Source organism: Delphinus delphis, chromosome 1 (assembly GCF_949987515.2).
Source record: "Delphinus delphis chromosome 1, mDelDel1.2, whole genome shotgun sequence".
Taxonomy (NCBI): Eukaryota; Metazoa; Chordata; class Mammalia; order Artiodactyla; family Delphinidae; genus Delphinus; species Delphinus delphis.
In genome coordinates, this window is record NC_082683.1 from 42,410,757 (window position 1) to 42,433,542 (window position 22,786).

Below are 22,786 nucleotides of genomic sequence, written 5' to 3' on the forward strand. Positions count from 1 at the left end.
TGAAAAAGGAGAAGTAACAACTGACACTGCAGAAATACAAAGGATCATGAGAGATTACTACAAGCAACTCTATGCCAATAAATTGGACAACGTGGAAGAAATGGACAAATTCTTAGAAAAGCACAACCTTCCGAGACTGAACCAGGAAGAAATAGAAAATATAAACAGACCAATCACAAGCACTGAAATTGAAACTGTGATTAAAAATCTTCCAACAGACAAAAGCCCAGGACCAGATGGCTTCACAGGCTAATTCTGTCAAACATTTAGAGAAGAGCTAACACCTATCCTTCTCAAACTCTTCCAAAATATGGAAGAGGAACACTCCCAAACTCATCCTACGAGGCCACCATCACTGTGATACCAAAACCAGACAAAGATGTCACAAAGAAGGAAAATTACAGGCCAATGTCACTGATGAACATAGATTCAAAAATTCTCAACAAAATACTAGCAAACAGAATCCAAAAACACATTAAAAGGATCATACACCATGAGGGGTTTATCACAGGAATGCAAGGATTCTTCAGTATATGCAAATCAATCAATGTGATAAACCATATTAGCAAACTGAAGGAGAAATACCATATGATCATCTCATTACATGCAGAAAAAGCTTTTGACAAAAATCAACACCCATTTATGATAAAAACCCTCCAGAAAGTAGGCATAGAGGGAACTTACCTCAACATCATAAAGGCCATATATGACAAACCCACAGACAACACCTTTCTCAATGGTGAAAAACTGAAAGCATTTCCTCTAAGATCAGGAACAAGACAAGGTTGTCCACTCTCACCACTATTATTCAACATAGTTTTGGGAGTTTTAGCCACGGCAATCAGAGAAGGAAAAGAAATAAAAGGAATCCAAATCAGAAATGAAGGTGTAAGGCTGTCACTGTTTGCAGATGACATGATACTATACATAGAGAATCCTAAAGAAGTTACGAGAAAACTACTAGAGCTAATCACTGAATGTGGTAAAGTAGCAGGATACAAAATTAATGCACAGAAATCTCTTGCATTCCTATACACTAATGAAGAAAAATCTGAAAGTGAAATCAAGAAAACACTCCCATTTACCATTGCAACAAAAAGAATAAAATATCTAGGAATAAACCTACCTAAGGAGACAAAAGACCTGTATGCAGAAAATTATAAGACACTGATGAAAGAAATTAAAGATGATACAAATAGATGGAGAGATATACCATATCCTTGGATTGGAAGAATCAACATTGTGAAAATGACTCTACTACCCAAAGCAATCTATAGATTCAATGCAATCCCTATCAAACTACCACTGGCATTTTTAACAGAACTAGAAGAAAAAATTTCATAATTTGTATGGAAACACAAAAGACCCCGAATAGCCAAAGCAATTTTAAGAACGAAAAACAGAGCTGGAGGAATCAGGCTCCCTGACTTCAGACTATACTACAAAGCTACAGTAATCAAGACAGTATGGTACTGGCACAAAAACAGAAAGATAGATCAATGGAACAGGACAGAAAGCCCAGAGATAAACCCACGCACATATGGACACCTTATCTTTGATAAAGGAGGCAGGAATGTACAGTGGAGAAAGGACAGCCTCTTCAATAAGTGGTGCTGGGAAAACTGGACAGGTACATGTAGAAGTATGAGATTAGATCACTCCCTAACACCATACACAAAAATAAGCTCAAAATGGATTAAAGACCTAAATGTGAGGCCAGAAACTATCAAACTCTTAGAGGAAAACATAGGCAGAACACTCTATGACATAAATCACAGCAAGATCCTTTTTGACCCACCTCCTAGAGAAATGGAAATAAAAACAAAAATAAACAAATGGGATCTAATGAAACTTCAAAGCTTTTGCACAGCAAAGGAAACCATAAACAAGACCAAAAGACAACCCTCAGAATGGGAGAAAATATTTGCAAATGAAGCAACTGACAAAGGATTAATCTCCAACATTTACAAGCAGCTCATGCAACTCAATAACAAAAAAACAAACAACCCAATCCAAAAATGGGCAGAAGACCTAATAGACATTTCTCCAAAGAAGATATACAGACTGCCAACAAACACATGAAAGAATGCTCAACATCATTAATCATTAGAGAAATGCAAATCAGAACTACAATGAGATATCATCTCACACCAGTCTGAATGGCTATCATCAAAAAATCTAGAAACAATAAATGCTGGAGAGTGTGTGGAGAAAAGGGAACACTCTTGCACTGCTGGTGGGAATGTGAATTGGTTCAGCCACTATGGAGAACAGTATGGAGGTTCCTTAAAAAACTACAAATAGAACTACCATATGACGCAGCAATCCCACTACTGGGCATATACCCTGAGAAAACCAAAATTCATAAAGAGTCATGTACCAAAATGTTCATTGCAGCTCTATTTACAATAGCCCAGAGATGGAAACAACCTAAGTGCCCATCATCGGATGAATGGATAAAGAAGATGTGGCACATATATACAATGGAATATTACTCAGCCATAAAAAGAAACGAAATTGAGTTATTTGTAGTGAGGTGGGTAGACCTAGAGTCTGTCATACTGAGTGAAGTAAGTCAGAAAGAAAAAGACAAATACCATATGCTAACACATATATATGAAATTTAAGAAAAAAAAACGTCATGAAGAACCTAGGGGTAAGACAGGAATAAAGACACAGACCTACTGGAGAACTGACTTGAGGATATGGGGAGGGGGAAGGGTGCGCTGTGACAGGGCGAGAGATAGGCATGGACATATATACACTAACAAACTTAAGGTAGATAGCTAGTGGGAAGCAGCCGCATAGCACAGGGATATCGGCTCGGTGCTTTGTGACTGCCTGGAGGGGTGGGATAGGGAAGCGGGTAGGGAGGGAGACGCAAGAGGGAAGAGATATGGGAAAATATGATATGTATAACTGATTCACTTTGTTATACAGCAGAAACTAACACACCATTGTAAAGCAATTATACCCCAATAAAGACGTTTAAAAAAAAAAGAAATTAAAGATGATACAAACAGATGGAGAGAGAATACCATGTTCTTGGATTGGAAAAATCAACATTGTGAAAATAACTGTACTGTCCAAAGCAATCTACAGATGCGGTGCAATCCCTATCAAACTACCGATGGCATTTTTCACAGAACTAGAACAAAAAATTTCACAATTTGTATGGAAACACAAAAGACCCCAAATAGTGAAAGCAATCTTGAGAAAGAAAAATGGAGCTGGAGGAATCAGACTCCCGGACTTCAGACTATACTATAAAGCTACAGTAATCAAGACAGTAGGGTACTGCCACAAAAAGAGAAATATAGATTAATGGAACAGGATAGAAAGCCCAGAGATAAACCTATGCACATATGGTCACCTTATTTTTGATAAAGGAGGCAAGAATATACAATGGAGAAAAGACAGCCTCTTTGATAAGTGGTGCTGGGAAAACTGGACAGCTACATGTAAAAGAATGAAATTAGAACATTCCCTAACACCATACACAAAAATAAACTCAAAATACATCAACAACCTAAATGTAAGTCCAGACACTATAAAATTCTTAGAGGAAAACATAGAACACTCTGTGACATAAATCACAGCAAGATCGTTTTTGACCCACCTCCTAGAGCAATGGAAATAAAAACAAATATAAACAAATGGGACCTAATGAAACTTCAAAGCTTTTGCACAGCAAAGGAAACCATAAACAAGATGAAAAAACAACCTTCAGAATGGGAGAAAATGTTTGCAAACGAATCAATGGACAAAGGATTAATCTTCAAAGTATACAAGGAGCTCATGCAGCTCAATATCAAAAGAACAACCAACTCAATCCAAAAATGGGCAGAAGATCTAAATAGACATTTCTCCAGAGAAGATATACAGGTCACCAGCAAACACATGAAAGGATGCTTAACATCAGTAATCATTAGAAAAATGCAAATCAAAATTGCAATGAGGTATCACCTCACACCAGTCAGAATGGCCATCATCAAAAAATCTACAAACAATAAATGCTGGAGAGGGTGTGGAGAAAAGGGCACCGTCCTGCACTGTTGGTGGGAATGTAAATTGATACAGCCACTATGGAGAACAGTACGGAGGTTCCTTAAAAAAATAAAAATAGAACCACCATACAACCCAGCAATCCCACTACTGGGCATATACCCTGAGACAACCATAATTCAAAAAGAGTCATGTACCACAATGTTCACTGCAGCTCTGTTTACAATAGCCAGGACATGGAAGCAACCTAAGTGTCCATTGATAGATGAATGGATAAAGAAGGTGTGGCACATATATACAATGGAATATTATTCAGCCATGGAAAGCAATGAAATTGAGTTATTTGTAGTGAGGTGGAGGGACCTAGAGTCTGTCATACAGAGTGAAGTAAGTCAGAAAGAGAAAGACAAATACCGTATGCTAACACATATATATGGAATCTAGAAAAAAAAAAAAGGTCCTGAAAAACCTAGGGAGAGGACAGGAGTAAACATACAGACATAGAGAATGGACTTCAGGATACGGGGAGGGGGAAGAGTAAGCTGGGACAAAGTGAGAGAAGTAGAACTGACATATATACACTACCAAATGTAAAACAGATAGCTAGTGGAAAGCAGTCACATAGCACAGGGAGATCAGCTCGGCGCTTTGTGGCCACCTAGAGGGGTGGGATAGGGTGGGCGGGAGGGAGATCCACGAGGGAGAAGATATGGGGATATATGTATATGTATAGCTGCTTCACTTTGTTATACAGCAGAAACTAACACACTATTGTAAAGCAATTACACTCCAATAAAGATGTTAATAAATAAATATACAAGTAAAAAAAAAGAAAAAAGAAGGATAAATGGAAAATTAGATTCCATAAATAAAGCATGAAAACTGCGTACCAGAATAACATTTAGTTCTTCTCTGTCTTATTAACAGGACCTATGCACTATAGTAAAGCTAATAGCAGTACCTATGGGAAGCCACTAATTTTTAAATTTAGGTCAAGATCCATAAGAATGAATGCTGAGTTTGAAACTGCCAAGCAACGCTGCCTTTTATAAAGCAAAAAGGGTTTTTATTGGTTTTACTGACATTGGCTAGAGTACATATTAAGCTGTTTAATAAGAACAATAAATGAGATAAAAAATGATAAGTAGAAAGTGATACAAAAACACCATTCTTATTATTGGTAGAATGCAACAGGATATAGCTATGCGATCATTTTTACGCCATAAATAAGTAAACAGGATGAATATATTTGGACACGAAAAGGAAGATGCTTAAAGAGAGGGTGGTGTTTACTGTTGAAAGACACTGATAAATCATCTCCTTACCCAAATCGCTGGCTGCAACCACAGCCGTCCCACCAGGAGCAAAAGGATCATTGTGCTCTAATGTTTCCACCTAAACAAATTACACAAGTCATGACTCAGAGAGGCAACATTTTAGAGCTGAAACCACACTGCCACACCAAAGAAAATATTCTTTACAAACTCTAAATCAATTAGGAGCAAATGTTTACCCCTACTGATTTGCAAACTTATTAAACTGAAATGATACATATCATTTTCTAATCTTTTACTGTGAAACATAACATACATTCAGAAAAATATATGGAACATTATGTACAGTTTAATAAATAAGTATCAAGTGAACACCTATGCAATCACCTCCCAGGAAACTGCTAACATCTCAAAAGTCTTCATGTGTCCCACTCCAATCACAATCCCATTCCTAATAATACAGAGACTTCTCATAGGCCCTTTACTCACCTTCCTCTAATGTTAATGTGTGAGAGAGAAAGAGAGGGGGAGGCAGAGAGAGAGAACTTGAGCGAGGAAGAGTGCTTTCTGCTAAAAAAATTCAGCAGCTTTCAATAATAAGCCATGTAAAAATCTGGATCAAATGGCAAGGGTGAGAGGCTACAAAGAGTGAGGACTTCACCAGAAGCCAGTGATTCTAAGTATTGAACTGTCTTCCTACTTTACTTTGTTTTTAAATCATAGTCAAACAAAATATATATTTAAGAAGATAACCGAACTAACTTTCTGGCATCAGGCTCTTTTTAAGAGGCCAGCCAAAAGCCTTGGCATACAGTTAGATAAAAGGGGCATGAAAAGAGTTTTGGAATATTTATCTCCTACTCTGACTCATGACTAGCAATGTCATCTGTATTACAGGATCTATTTCTAATCATCAAGAAATTGGGTATTAACAATTGAATGTCAAAGGATATTGGAGAGCTCAAGTGAAACATGTATTTGAAAAGACAGAAGCAATGCTAACTGGGACTTAGAGTATATTCTCGTTTTATAAAACAGGACCCATTAAAACAAAACTACTAGCAGAAAGAAGTAAATACTAGTGATGTTTTCAAAACTGAAAATGATAGTACTTATTTTATCTGATGCTTATCTTAACTTACATTTTTATTAAATGAACATACTACCTTATACTCTGATTATCTGCTGAATGAATAAATAGCATTCAAGGGGGAAAAATATCAAGTTGGTCTGTATAGCAAGTAACTCTCCATGGTTCCTAATATAATAGTTAAAATGCCAGTGTGAGAGACAGTCACAGACATGATAACTAAAGTCACCAACTATTACTGCTTCTTCTCTAAACTGAGAGAAGGAAAAACTAACAGCCCTGATTTTTAACAATAGCTTGCAGATTTTACGTACCGTCACAGAGAGAAATAGAAAAAGTATGCCTACCTGTGCGTCAGGTTTTATTTCTATTCCTTTATCATACACTGTGCAACCAACCTAAAAGGCCGCTGGGACAGCAAGGGGAACAGGATGGACTGTGCAGCCCATGAGGGAATAAGTGGCCACAAAACTCTTTATGTTATGTTCAGTTTGATAATTAGGCAATTTAGTACACAAAAGTAATTTTCATAACTAAAATACAGACGGTATAATTTTATAGAATTAATGTTCCAAAAATCCTCCTACAAATTCACCTAATTTATCACTGAAATTCTCTCTTCTGCATCAGCCATCAACTCCCTCATTTCACAGTATGACTTAGCACGTACACAGTAGCTACCATACACTAGCTAGAATAGTAGGAAATGGCACTTGTTTTTTTGGTTTGGTTTTTAAAATTATGTCCTTCTGAGAACAGAGACCATCCTTGAAGGAATAGGAAAGATTTGTGGGGAGAGATTCATGTCTGGAGGCATTAATAGAGGCCCATTTGAAAAGAAGGAAGATGACAAAAAACAGGGGTTTGTAGCTAGGAAGAAATGAGTTTAAATTTTAGACTATAGTGGTGAAGACCTTAGATTTTGGTCAGATAGACCACGGTCTGAATTTAGTTGTATCACTTACTAACTTACACTTAACCTCTCATTTATTGATCTTTATCTTTAAAATGAGGATGAAACATGAGCCTCATAAGATTACTGTGATGCTTAAATGAGGTAACACATGAAAAGAATTTAGCACCATGCCTGGAGCATAGAAGAGATTAGATAAAAGTAACTATTGTTATATTGCCAATTTGGTGTTTAGTTTAGTTTTGAATGGAGAAATTAAGAGCTGTCAGCAAGGGCATTTTTGCTTTCAAAACCTGGGGAGAAAAGGGAAAAAGTAAGTAGAATGAATGGTAGAAAAGTTTCACCAGGGAAGAGGAACAAAAGAAACTTGTTTATTTTTATTTGTTTTTGTTTGTTTTTGCGGTATGCGGGCCTCTCACTGTTGTGGCCTCTCCCATTGTGGAGCACAGGCTCTGGACGCGCAGGCTCAGCGGCCATGGCTCACGGGCCCAGCTGCTCTGCGGCATGTGGGATCTTCCCGGACCGGGCACGAACCCGTGTCCCCTGCATCGGCAGGCGGACTCTCAACCACTGCGCCACCAGGGAAGCCCAAAACTTGTTTATTTTTAAATGAGGAAGAGCTGCTTTGGCTTTCTTGCTCTTTAAACAATAAGAGTGGATAATGAGAGGCTAAAATAAGGTGAGAGGAAAAGAATTCAGGTTGCAGCCAATTTGAGAAAAATTTGGCAAATGGGCCCACACTGCAAACTAAGTGTTGTAGGAAAACAGAGTATCCAGTAGCCTGTGGAAACCACAAATATTTAGTTACAGAGGCATTTGCTTAGTTTTACATCAGTGGAAAAAACCAGCTGCTGGCCAAGTAGCTGAATATAGTACTGAATACTGTATTAGAATACAGTAAGGAAGTAATTCAAGAACACCAAAGTCTATTATCTTTAAAAGAATCAATTACTCTTTTAAGGAAGTTTTCTTAATCTAAGAGTATTAAAAGACAAAATTTTTGCTTCACATGCCTGTCAATCAACTGTTCCTTTCTAGGTCTGGTTTACTTATAGATGTGAAATATCCTGCCTCAAAAAATAAGCCTTCAAATAAAAAATTTAAAACAAACCAAACACGAAAAAAAGCAATTAAAAAGCCCTCCCAAACCATTCATAATTATTGAAATTGGGTGATAGATACATGGAAGTTAAAATATTTCATTATGTTACTCTATTTTGCATGTGTTTAAATATCCATAACATAAAGGTTTTGTTTTCAAAGCCTCCAGATGATAAAGCACTTAGTTGTCTGAACTTAGTTAATTTTTCTGAGTCCCGGTGTCCTTATTATTAAAATAGGGACACCAACACCTACTTTGCAAGATTGATGTGAAGATTAGAAATTATGACTGTGAAGCACACAGAAGTACCGGGATCATAGTTCATGGTTATTAAATAGTAATTGTTGTTCTATGTATATGTTATCAAGAGAGTCTGACATTTAGTGGGAATTTATACTTCTTTACAAGAATAACACTCCAGATATGTCTATAAAATAACAGAAATGATTTTATTTTTTTAAAAAAATCAATGCTGTTCCTTTTAAATTGATTTCATTATTTCAATAATGCATACCAAACATTTTTTAAAAGCTTTACTGAACACTGGCTTATGGATTTTTAATCATTTATTTTTAATATCCCCAATGGGATAAAATTTGGTCCTTTGAAGGGTGGACTTGATATTTGGATGACATGAGTTATTCTAGTCAATTCCAATGGGTGATCAAGGTGTGAAATACCAGTCTGAACCAAAAACTAGATGGGTTCGATGAGGCTGAAATTTTTATATGGTCCATCAGAAGTAATCTACAAGAGGATTCTTTCATCACTGTGTATTTCAAGAAACTCCTTTGCAGACAGAATCCAAAAGATCCACTGTATACCCATTCTCTTAAAGACAAAATATACTTGGCCAATTAGTTCTTCACTTGTAACGTATATGCCTGATGTGGAAGGAATAGGATTTACCAGGAAGGTGTCTGATTCTCATTCCCAGGAGTTAGTGCCAGTTTGGCAAATAATTTTCTTGTCTAGAGTACTGAATTATTTATATCCTTCGGATTTGAAAGATGACTCAAATAGTGTATGACTTTATAGGTAAATTGTTTTTATCATTTTTTTTCTACATTCGTCTCTTTCCCTACTTCTTCTCTGACCATTAAACCGAAGTTAACATATATTTATTGACCACTTAACCACAGTACAGGCAAGGCATGTGTGCTAAATGTTTTATAAGATATAGTTCCTACCCTCAAGGAATTTACTATCTAGCAATGATTAATAGTCTTGTTATTTCACTAGTTTTCTGCTCAATAAACTGTCTGCTCTTAAAAAAGAAAAAGAGAAACTCTTTCAGAACATCTGTTATCCATTCAACATTTTTTAACCCTCCTACTTACCAACGTATTACTGCTATTGCTGGCTGCACTGAAAGGGTCAGTACTTGAAGTGGCAAAAGGATCAGTAGAAGATTGCTTGAAGAAACAGTCAGATGCAAATGGATCTGAACCTTTGAAAGGATCACCTCCAAATGGATCTAAGAAAATACAACACAAATATGAGAGATTACAAAATTATTACTCTAAATTTCCTGTCACCAAAGGCAGGATAACTGACTTAATTAAAAGGCATTTTGAACTCCTGTAGAATCTAAGTTAGGTACTTTATATTTTGACTACTTATTTGGTCAGAAAAAAGTACAAGCAGTTGCATCTAGTTAAATAGCTTTAATTAACATTCTTTCCTACATGTTCATCATTCATTCAAAGCAAATCAGTAATTCCAACACTTACTACACAAATGTCGCCTATATGCTAGGATTAAATAATTCCTCTAAACTGGTGATTTTAATTTTGGGGGTGGGGACAGAATCACAGTTTCCTTTGTGGTTTTGATAAAAGACAGAGTCTTTCACCTAATAAACTTATTTTTTAATTAGCATATAATATCAAGTGATCCCATTTTGAGACCCTTATTCTATGCTATCATAACTAAAGAAACAACAAAAACTTCTAAATGTATTTCTCCCTCTGAGCTCAAGGGTAGCAGCCAATAGTTTGGAACAGGTTTGGGAAGCATAACTAAATGGTACACAAGATTTGCTTTATTCTAATGCAAAAATCCCAGAGAAAGAATATCTTAAAAAGCTTAACACTCAGTAATTCTTTAAGATCTTTACTCTTCCCCCATTCATTCAAATAGGCTTTAATCTTAGGAAAACAAAAGTTCTAAACCCTGTAGGAATGTAGATCATTTTGTTTATTTAATCCTTGGCAAATACGGAGAAATCAGTGTAAATACTATTAAAAGCATCAAAGTACAAGCACTAGTATCTTTTTTTATAAAGTACAGCTAACAGTTTATTAAGCAAATTCACAAGTATCTACCACTTTTTCTCTGAAAATGCCAGGCACATACAACATCTTAGTGAGGGCTTGGGTCAATTTTAAAACTGAATAAAAAGGAAGTCCATTTCCTATAACTACCCAACTGTGAGATCTCATTCCTAAATATACATAAGCTTATAATTAAGTAGAATCAAATTAAAGCTAAGAAGGACCTCAATAATATACTAACCCATTTTCCCAAAAGGATCATCCTTGAAAGGATCATCTGTGATAAAATAAATAAGCAGAAATCAAAATCACAATATTCACTGTTGTGGCACCATTACTTAAAGGGTAACTTTAAAACAAAAGCAAAGTTTCTTAAAGCAAAGTTTGTTTCATTAACTCTACCTCAAAGTAGATAAAACAATGAATGCCATCCACCTTTAGGAAATATTTTTTAAAAGTAATAAGTAAGGGCAGAACATCAACACCTCATAAAAGAGACAAATCTGAATTGAGTCAACTATACTTACCTCTTGACCACAAGGTCAGGTTACAGATGGAGGGGAAAAGACAGGCATGACAGCAAGAATTTTACTAACAAAATCTCTACTTTTCAATGGATTACTGGATAGGTATTACCATCAACACTTTAGAAACAAAGACACTAAGTTTCACTGAGGTAAAAAAAAAAAAAAAAAAAGTGCTTATAGAATTGAAGAGTCTAGAAATAAATCCTTACACATTTATTGTCATTTGATTTTTGACAAGAGTTCCAAGACAACTCAATGGGGTTAAAGAATTGTCTTTTCAACAAATGGTGCTGGGACACTGAATATCCACATGCAAAAGAATATAGTTGGACCCCTATCTCACACCATATACAAAATTAACTCAAAATGGATCAAATACCTAAATATAACAGCTAAAATTAATAAAGCTCTTAGCAGAAAAAGTAAATCTTCATGACTTTGGACCTTAGATATGAAATCAAAAGCACGAGTGAAAAAAATTTTTTAAATAGGTAAGTTAGACTTCATCAAAATTAAGACAACACTGAACCCAAGAAAATAGTTGCAAAGCATATGCTTGATAAGGGATTTATATTCAGAATATGTAAAGAACTCTTACAAATCAACAATAAAAAGACAAACAACCCAATTTAAAAAAGGGCAAATGATCTGAATAAATGTTTCTCCAAAGAAGATATATGGATGGTCAATAACCACAAAGAAAGATGTTCAACAATGTTACTCATTAAGGAAATAAAAATCAAACCCAAATAAGATACCATTTCACACTCACTACAATGGCTATAATCAAAAGGATAGACAGTGACAAGTGTTGACAAAGATATGGAGAAACTGCAACCCACATACAATACTGGTGGGAATATATAATGGTACAGACACTTTGGAAAACAGTTTGGCAGTTCCTCAAATGATTAAATAGAGTACTATGATCTGATATATACCCCGGAGAAATGTAAACATATATCCACACAAAAACTTGTATATAAATGTTCAAGATAGCATTATTCAAAAGAGTCAAAAAAGTGGAAACAACCCAAATGTCCATCAACCAATGAATAAGTAAAATGTGGTATATCCATCCAATGTAATAATATTCATCGATAAAAAGAAATGAGATATTTAACCATACTACAACATGAGTAACCCTTGAAAATATTAGGCTAAATGAAAGAAGCCAGACATAAACATGTATTGTGTAATTCCATAAATATGCACATCTACAGAGACAGAAAGTAGATTAGTGGTTGCCTAGAGCTGGGGATAGGGGAATGGGAAGTGACTTATAATGGGTATGGAGTTGCTCTATGGGGTGATAAAAAATGTTCCAAAATTAGATTTTAGTGAGGATTATACAACTCTGTGAATGTACTCAAACAATTTAATTGTATACTTTAAATGCTCAATTTACATATCTTTTATCACTTTATCAATAAGGAAGTTTTTTTAAAAAGAGTTCTAATTTCTAGGCTTATTTCTGCCATGACTCTAAACAAATTATTCCATTTATGTACCTCAGTTTCCCATCTTTAAAACTGACCTATCAGTTTCACAAGGTAAGTTTGGAAATAAGTAAAAAGCAAAAAGAACTTTGAAACAAATGGTATTTAACGTAGTTTACAATGACATCAGACATTTTAATTTATTAAACTCATATTTCTTCAATAAGACTGTAGGCACCTTAAGGGCAGTGATCGGGCTACTAACTACTACAATTTCCACTCTTTTAAAAGCATGATGTTGGCACTTTTGGTAATTAATTGCCGGTTGACTTAAGAGTGCCCAATCTCCTCTCTTTCTTTGGGCTCCTATTCTGAAGAAGAAACATACTCTTAATTAGGGGTCCCTGAGACATAAGCAAAGGCTTAGTTCCAGGACTTAGTTGCCTGAAGGGGACAAATACTAAAATCTGACTATATAAAACCTCACTCTCCCTTTTACTTTTGTTATAACGAGTAGGCTCTCAAAACTGAAGCCCAAATTCCTATACAGCTTATGTATTAAAACCCTTTTTGGTAAATCTGTAATATAAATATAAGAGTACTTACTGCCAACAAAAGGATCAGACTGGAAAAAATCCAAGTTTGAATCTGCAACTGGATTTGTCAGTGAACTTGATTCTACATTAAATGGATCTTCCTAAAAATAATTTTAAATTAAAAAAAAATTTTAGAAACCAATGTTTTAAAAGGTAACATTTAAAAATAAAATAACATGTTTGAAAAATCAACTGATGGTAACATAAATATTTTTGTGGTCATAAAGTCCACTTAACACATTTTTCTCTTTCCTTAGACTAAAATAGTGTACAGCCCATCTTGAGAAGACAGTGATAAAAACATTTAATTATAAAATTATTTTTACCTCTTTTGAATGTCTGTCACTATTAAATTCAGGACAAACTTTTTCCTTAACAACTGTAGTCACCACTTCGTTTTCATCAGTCACACCAGAAGGCGGTATTTCAGGACTACTTCTTGCCTACAAAATATTAATTCTTCATAGACTTACAATGTATTTTCTACTTGGCAGGAGAAACTGACAAAGAATAGTCAAAAATTACTAAAAAATTTTAAAAGACAAGCAGAACATATTCAGTGAATGACTTCTCCCGTAATCTTTCTTAAGAAAATGGTATTACCAAGCATCATAGCCACTCAAGGCCAGAAAACTTCAGGTCTTTCTTAACTACTTCCCTTTGGTCATCCCCCAGCTATATTCCAAGTCTTGCTGAGTCTACCTCCTATCTCTTTCTTAAATCCTTCCTTTCTTCTCCATCCTCACTGTCACTATCATTCATTTACAGTATCATCATTTCTGGTCCGTGTTACTGTAGTAATAACCTTCCAACTGCCTTCTGCCTCCAATATGTGTCCTTCCCATCTACCTTCTTATGGTAGCTAAAGCAATAGATATAAAATGTGAATCTGATCATGACTCTCTGGTTAAAAGTCCTTCAATGGCTTCCCGTTGTTTTCTGGATCTAAATTTCTGATCTAAGAAGTGCAAAGGGCAATCTCCATTTCAAACCACCCTATGTCTTTGAAGGATAACCTCGTAATCTCCATTCTGTGCTTAAAAAAAATATTGTATAATATATCCAAGACTGCACTGTCGAAATAATATTAAGTCTGTTAATTTTACATCCTTAATATCTCTCAAATTTGTATTCTTCTCATCATCATCCCTCCTGTTACTGGTTAAGTCTAGGTTAAAACAATTCTCAAACAGACCATTCCAACAGTCTCTTACCATACGGCTGTGTCCAGTCCTACTCTTCAATCTATTATCCACTTTTTTTTTTTTTTTTTGGCTGCACCTCACGGCTTATAGGATCTTAGTTCCCTGACCTGGACTTGAACCTGGGCCACGGCAGTGAAAGCGCCAAGTCCTAACCACTGGACCAACAGGGAATTCCCTATCCACATTTTTTAAAAGGTAAACTCAATCCTGTCGCTTCTTGCTTAAAAATTCTTCAATAGCTACTCACTGTAGTAAGATGAATTCCCCAATGCTTCAAGATGAATCCAAATTTCTTACTCTCTGGTCCTTTCTGACCTACAAGTGGTCATTTTTATCTAGGTACACATTATAATCACCCATGGAATTTGTTTTTAAAATATATGTACCTGGCTTCAACCCAGAAACTCTAGTTCAACAAGTTTGAAGTGGGGCACAGACATCTCTATCTTGATAAAAAGTACAGAGGTAATGCAGGTAACCCCCTAGGAGAGAGCCTCATCTCCTACCAACACATTCCCCACCATCACAAAATATCCTCCAAAAACTTCTCATGATCCTGTGCAGCATGTTTTCTCCCATTTCATACCTATGCTAATGCTGTTTCCTCTGCTAGGAAGGTACTACCTTCTCTGTTGCTTAACCCCTTCTCACTTCAATGGCCACTTGTAAAGCTTCCCTATGACATCTTCTCTGAGCCTCCTCCAAGCTGTCCTACCTGAATATCCTATGCTTACTTTAACACAGCCTTTTAACACAGTGTTACATGACTAGACTGTGTGCAGCTTGAAGACGGGGTTAAAGGTCTTTTGTCTCTGTAGCTCTCATACATAACAGCAGCACTCTTGCATTAATTGGTGTTCTCCAAAAAAACCAGTAAATAAATGTCCTCAATGTTATGAAATAAAGAATTACTTTCAGCTTTGGGCAAGAGTACTTAAAAACTATTTTTAAAAGTTACTATCTACAGAACTACTATTCTGAAAACATGCTCTATAACAATAGATCAGTTAAAATTATATTTCTACACTAGTTAAAACTGTTAGAACCCATTCTCCGCCTCTCAACTGTCTCCGATGAGGCAAGGCCACATATTTACATTAGGTATGATGTCAACAAAACTTCGATCTAAATTAATTGTTTTTTCTGAAGTTGATTACGAAATTTAAGGAACTGTTAAACTCACTGGAGACTCCTGGTGTATGGACTCAGACTCTAGGTTGCTCTGGCCTTCAGTGTGCTCATTAAGATTGGCTGTTTCACTGCTGCTGGTGCTGAGACTGCAATAATCTGTAGCGCCATTCACAAGAATGCTGTGTGGACTACTGCACCAATTTAATTGATTATTATGGTTTTCCAGCTCTTTCATTTCCATCAGTTTCATTTGCATCTATCAACACAAAGTAGAAATACAAAACAGAATTTATTAATAGAAAGACATGTAATGTAAAAATAACTATATACTTAGACTTGGTCAAGGAAAAATTTGCTTCCATTAAGGAATGCAGCATGACTTAGTAATCCATCCCAGCAAGTTCTCCTCTTGAAATTCCAATATATATGGATATGCTTTTTGTACATCTTCTGATGCTCTAAGAATTTTAATTCAAATATCTGCAAATTGGCAATCCTTTAGAATATAATTAGAAAAAAGGTCAGGGTACTAGGAAAAAGATAGCACAGTGGCAGAGCAAGAGAAGATTTTGTGATGAAGCTTTAGGAGAGAGAAAGGAAGTTGAGGAAGAGTACACAAGACTTTGGAGCCATCCATACTCCTATTGGGAAGAAGAGAAGTGAAGACAGAGGTGAAATAAGCTAGTGTTCTATCCTGTGGCATTACTTATTAATGGGCTAGAGCCCTAGGAAGTAGTCTCTAAATCTAAGGTATGCCAAACAGGTTAAATAAAGGACTTTTTTTAATCTCAATAGCCAAGTGACTTTATACACCCGGGACAACAGTGGGACAAAAAATCGTATGCAATAAATTGTAATATATATAAAAAGAAAACTGTGGGGCACCAGAGGAAGGAAAAAATGCTTATTTATACCAACGTCTACAATAAAAACAAATTTACATATACCTCAAAGAAACTGATAGCAGAATCAAAATTGTTTCTAGTGAAAAGGAATAATAAATGGAATTTTACTGAATAGCACCCATTTTCACACAAAATATATATTTTTTAATTATATTGGAGTCCTCTTTATTAGCATGTTGTATTTTTTGTTTTTAGCAAATATAAAAATTACCTATTGACATTTTGTAAATCAAGGCTCTGTTCCCTAATCTTATTCCCCTAACATTCCCCATAAGGTTTTTAAGTTGCTCAATTTGGAATCTGTAATTTACCAAAGGTCTTTTCAGGGCCATTCTGGACTGGGAGACAGATGTAAATCTAGCTCTATCACCTTCTAGTTAGGTGATCTTAGTCAAAGTAACCTCTCCAAGCCTCCATTTCTTAATCCATAAAGGTAGTAAGAACTAACTCCATAGATGAATGTTAAGTGGAGCAAGATAGATTTGAAAGAACTCTGTAAAATGTAAAGGCCTGGGCTTTCCTGGTGGCGCAGTGGTTGAGAGTCCGCCTGCCGATGCAGGGGACACGGGTTCGTACCCTGGTCTGGGAAGATTCCACATGCCGCGGAGCGGCTGGGCCCGTGAGCCATGGCTGCTGAGCCTGCAGGTCCGGAGCCTGTGCTCCGCAACGGGAGAGGCCACAACAGTGGGAGGCCCGCGTACCGCAAAAAAAAAAAAAAAAGTAAAGCCCTATGTAAAAGATGGACAATGTGTGTAAAAATACCTGGCACACTGCATTTCTCACTATTATAGCAATTAAATATTCCTGTTCCTTTTCCACTAATTCACTCTATTTTTAAAAAGATAAAGACTTGAGCCTGAGGGTAGAGACCACAATTTTTGTTACCAACTTTGTATCTCCAACATCTAGGACAATGATGCATACTGTAAGTGCTTAATATATGTTCACTGAAAAACGCAACTATTATGCTTATAAATTTAAACAGTGGGCATCAGTAAGCATATATGTACATATCTACCAAACTGCATTGTAATTAGGATTTAAACTAACAATCCAAAAATACTACATATTTATTAATCCACAGCATAGGCCTTGTATATTCCTAGTGTTACAGAGCAGTGGCTTATAAACTTACTTTAATCCATAGAAAGAAATAGATTCCCTGACCCAGTAAATATATATGTTTATATATGTCTCTCTGTGTGTATTTATATACATAAACACACATATATAGATGCATACATCATATATATAATTATACACACACACACGCACATACAGTGGTACAACAAGTTCCATGAAGTAATACTTACCCTTACTGCATGTAATGCATGCTGATATTTCCTGTTCTCCCTTATTTCATTTAAAAAATTTATCATGACCATTAAATCAATTTTAATGCCCACTACTACCTTGCAGTATAAAATTTAAAAATTAATACTAAAATAATACCCATCATACAGATGAAACAGTAGGGTGAAATACTTGCCTATCAGAAAGTTCTGTTTAGGGCAGTTTGTTCCTTATAGTTATTTCTGAGACAATCAATAGAATCGTGAACACAACTAGGCTTTCCTGTGTCTGGTTCTCCCATGCACCTGTCACTAAGCCTTACTCTCTACGTAAACTTAGAGGATACGGGAAAAAAAAAAAAATCACACAACTAACACAAGCTCTTTGCAAATTGTGCAAGAAAAGTACAGTAAACATTTAGAGTGCCAGAAATACTTGGATAAATAGTATATATTGTATAAGTAAGTTACATAGAGTTAAGGTCAAAGGTTCTTTGTTTTCTTGCAAATACAAGGTAAGAAGTAAAAATAAAAATTCAGCAAGTCAGAAAATTTTTCTTTAGTTATTTCTTTTCCCAAAAAAGCTATAGTTAAGCTTTCGAGAGTAACTTCTTCTTTATAGGCCCTCTGTGGAAAGACATATAGTCACTGAGTCAAGTGTAACAGTTTGGTATGTTTATTCTTAAGGTTTGGAGATCAGACACAAGGATCTAATTCCTTTCACAGACACCAAATATATTCTGGCACACTTGGTAGTACAGCCTGCTGAAACTATTTTCCATGCTCAAAAACACTGTTTTATTTTCTCTCTGATAATTTATAATATCCAGAGTCCTTTCTATGTTTCTCATTTATGCTCCTTCCTTTGAAAGAAATCCTCTTTCAAAAAAGTCAAAGAAAAGAAAATGAAAAGACAAGCCAGAGACTGGGAGAAACTATTTGCAAATCAATTAACTATCTGATAAAGGACTTATCTCCAGAATACATATATATTTTTAAAAACACTTATAATTTAATAAGAAGAAGAACCCATTTTTAAAAAATGGGCAAGGGACTTAAACAGATGTTTCATCCAGAAGGATATACAAATGGCTAATAAGCACATGAAAAGATGATCAACAACTCTAGTCATAAGAGAATTACAAATTAAAAACTATGAAGTACCACTTTACATCTACAGGAATGACTATAATCAAAAAGACAATAAGCGTTGGTAAGAATGTGGAGAAACTTGGAACCCTCATACACTGCTAGGGGGAACATAAAATGGTACAGCCACTTCGGAAAAGTTTGGCAATTTAAAGTTAAAAAAAAAAGTTTAACATAACTTTACAATATAAACAACTTTCATATCCAAGAGAAATGAAGACATATGTCCACACAAACAATTGTATGCAAATACAAAATTTAAAGCAGCATTATTTGTAATAGTCAACAAGTGGAAAGGATCCAAATGCCCATTAATGAATGGGTAAACAAAATACCTTATACAATGGACTATAATATTGTTACATGCTACAACATGGATGAGCCTCAAAAACATTATGCTAAGTGAAAGAAACCACATGAGAAAGACCACACAGTGCTTGATTTTCTCTATGTGAAATGTTCAGAAAAAGCAAATTTATAGAAGCAAAACATAGATTAGTAGTTACCTAGGGGTAAGAGTGGGGACTGACTATAAATGGGCACAAGGATCTTTTGGGAGTGATGGAAATGTTCTAAAACTGGATTGGGATGTTTCAGCAACTCTAAATTTACTGAAAATCATTGAATTGGATCCTTAAAACTAGTTAATTTTTTTTTGGATCTTACACAGAACTCTGGGTTCAAAAATCAGTACTTGGACTTTGCATTTTAGCCCAGCAGGGCCACCCAAGTGACATTTCCGGGGAACAGAATCAACTTCCAGTAAATCAGCAAGCTTCCACCACAAATGGAAATATTCAAATGAATATTTATAAGAAAAAATTGAAGGTATACTGGAAAGAGAATGTTTTTTTATTGTTGAAATGCCTACTGCTCCAAGCTAACAGTTTAAACTAAAAATCAGGATGTTGTTGGGTGGGGAGAGTAACAAACATTTTATGAGTGACTGTGCAATCGTGTTTGTTATTACTGAAGGAAAAAAGAAAAGGAAACACCGCCCAGTGCACCGTGTTCATTTCGATTTCCAATGACAGAGACTGTTGTGGTGTTTGGTGGCAGAGTAGAAAGACCACTGAAAAAACTGGTTAATTTTATGGTCTATAAATTATACTTTAAACAACAGGTTTTTTTTAAACTCAAAGAAAACTATTTTAAAGACTGTCCATTTATCTGGTATCATTCCCACTAGGATGACTTTCTTTTGGGTTTCCTACCTGTTTATTGAGTACCTACACTGGGACAAGAACTGTGCTAAATGTTAGGATAAAAATGTATGTTTCTAGACCTAAAAGCTCCATCTACTGAGGGAGACAGACACATAAACAAATGTGCAGGGGGAAATGTTATGATTGCTATAACAGAAGTACAATGTCCAATAAAGGCAGGGTTCAGAAAATCCCACAAAGCAATAAGAGGTTAAGCTATGTCTTGCAAGATGAGTGAGCAGGTATTCACCTGCCAGGCAAGAGGGGGGAGGGAAGCATATCAAGGGGAAGGACTTCATTATGTATAATAATTAAGTGACCAGGTTTTAGAAGATCTGAATCTTAGGCTGTGGCTCTTTTGAAGGCTATGTAACCATAGGCAAGTTACTTAACCTTCCTTGGCTTCAATTTGTTCAAATTCAAAATGAAAGGAATGGGCTACATTATCTCTATGTACATCTAACCATCTTACCATCATTCTATAAAGTATTATTCTCCATTTAGGGAAGTCAAGAAATAGCATAGCGAAGGATCTATATTCTTGATCTACCATAACACTGCATATTTATCTATATAAAGAACAATTTCCTAATTACAAAAAATACAGGTCTCTAAATGAGCAAAACTGATTTTAAGATAAGAATCCCAAAAGGGAAGGCACTGGGTTATTATTTATAAAAATAAGCAACACATACTGAGCACTTATTTACCAAACACTGTGCTCAAACGTCTCACTGGTTTTGCCTCACTGAAACTTTACAAGCAGCTCTAGGAGGTAGAGGAGTACTGTTAATTCTCCAATTTTATTTACTTTTTAAAATTTGGCCATGCCACACAGCTTACGGGATATCTTAGTTCCCCGACCAGGGGCTAAACCTGGGCCCTTGGCAGTGAAAGGGCAGAGTCCTAACCACTCGACCACCAGAAAATTCCCAATTCTCCAATTTTTTTTTTTTAAATAAATTTATTTTTGGCTGCATTGGGTCTTCATTGCTGAGCGCGGGCTTTCTCTAGTTGTGGCGAGTGGGGGTTACTCTTCGTTGCGGTGCACGAACTTCTCACTGCAGTGGCTTCTCTTGCTGTGGAGCAGGGGCTCTAGGCACGTGAGCTTCAGTAGTTGTGGCATGTGGGCTCAGTAGTTGTGGCTCGCAGGCTCAGTAGTTGTGGCGCATGGGCTTAGTTGCTCCACAGCATGTGGATCTTCCCAGACCAGGGCTCGAACCTGTGTTCCCTGCGTTGGCAGGTGGATTCTTAACCACTGCGCCACCAGGCAAGTCCCCCCAGTCCTCCAATTTTAAAGATGAGGAATATGATACTGAGAAGATTGAGGCAGTAAGTGGCAGAGCCAGCATTTAAACCTAAACCATCTAACTACAAATCCTGCACACTCAACCAGACTCCAGTGATAACCATAAGATGTACAAGATACGTGACAGTTTTAACTTATGACAGGTGACAAGAAGCCTATTCATACAAAATGACTGAAAATGAAAAATAAACTAGGCAGAGGGAGAAGAAGCAGATCGAGAAAATATCATTTACTAAAAGGGTATGTGAGTGCCCATTTGAGTGTATTTTTCACTGCCACAAAGACTTACTGAACTTATTTCCTGCTGTGAATCTTGCAGGTGCTGCTGAAGAGGGCCCAGCTGGGCCTTCCCTGACTCCACACTCTCCTCCAACTCTGCTGTTTCTTGCTGTAGGCGACTCAGCTCTTCCCTAGCTTTGGCCAGCTCTTCTTCGTAAGTGGAGATCTGTGATTCTTGACTAGTTAATTCAGCTTTCAGGGATGAGATCTATAACATGGAGGTGAATGAGAAGAAAGGGGGATTAAAAAAAGAAATGTCATTAAAATATTCCATAATGCATTAGGTTTATTTGTTTAGTTTACTATTTTGGTGGTTTTTTTATGTATTTTTTGTAGAGAAGGGCAATCAGGGGACTGACAGAGGAGAGTGGAAGGCATACGTACCATACCTCCAACTAAAATTTGGAAAAAAAATATATGAAGTGTCCTACTTCCCCTGTAATTTCTGGATGAAACATGCCCCATCTCCTTCAATTCCCTGAACTTCATGTTGACTAGACTGCCATCTAACAATAAAAGCAACAAGAAGCAGAGAATGTTTCCATCTTAAGCCAGCAAAAGCAACTAAGGTATAGATACAGTAAACCGCCAGACTTTACCAGCTGGGCCTCCTCAGCACACTTCTTCCTGACTTCCTGCAGTTGCTCCTCCAGCTGAGCTTTCTGCTCATCCAGCCCATCAAGGAGTTCCTGTACTTGCTGTTTCTGGGCCTGCAGTTTTTGCAGATTAGTATTCTCCCTTTGAACTTCATCTTGAAGATCCTGAAATACAGGAAAATTAACGTATTTATTATCTTTGGAGGCAGGGGAAGGTTAACAATTTATAAAAGCCTATCTTAAGGGAAGGTAAAGTCTCATCTTATTAAGTACATTGTGTTGATGGATTGGAGGATTCATAGCTTTAAATACAATCTTTACTTGAGGACTTCTTCCCTAGATTCCAGATTTAGAAATTCAATTCGCTTACTCAAATCCATCCTTGGATGTCTGATGGGCTTCTCTAACATATCAAAAACAGAACTCCTGGCATTTCCCCCACCCCATCTGCTTTATCCTCCATTTTCCCCATCTCAGTTTCTCTGGCCAAAAA

At 36.1% G+C, this 22,786-nt stretch overlaps 1 protein-coding gene across 2 annotated transcripts in view; it reads right to left on the reverse strand.

Moving 5' to 3' along the window:
- The window catches only part of EPS15 (epidermal growth factor receptor pathway substrate 15), a 159,825-nt gene that overhangs the window by 31,652 nt on the left and 105,387 nt on the right, over nt 1-22,786 (reverse strand). For both annotated transcript variants that reach the window (XM_060021824.1, XM_060021833.1), the window contains exons 14-21: nt 22,297-22,458; nt 21,708-21,905; nt 15,611-15,814; nt 13,549-13,665; nt 13,233-13,323; nt 10,902-10,937; nt 9,725-9,861; nt 5,331-5,400 (exon numbers count right to left, since the gene is read on the reverse strand). In XM_060021824.1, the coding sequence (XP_059877807.1) occupies nt 5,331-5,400; nt 9,725-9,861; nt 10,902-10,937; nt 13,233-13,323; nt 13,549-13,665; nt 15,611-15,814; nt 21,708-21,905; nt 22,297-22,458 (1,015 nt within the window). The remainder of the gene's footprint in view (nt 1-5,330; nt 5,401-9,724; nt 9,862-10,901; nt 10,938-13,232; nt 13,324-13,548; nt 13,666-15,610; nt 15,815-21,707; nt 21,906-22,296; nt 22,459-22,786) is intronic.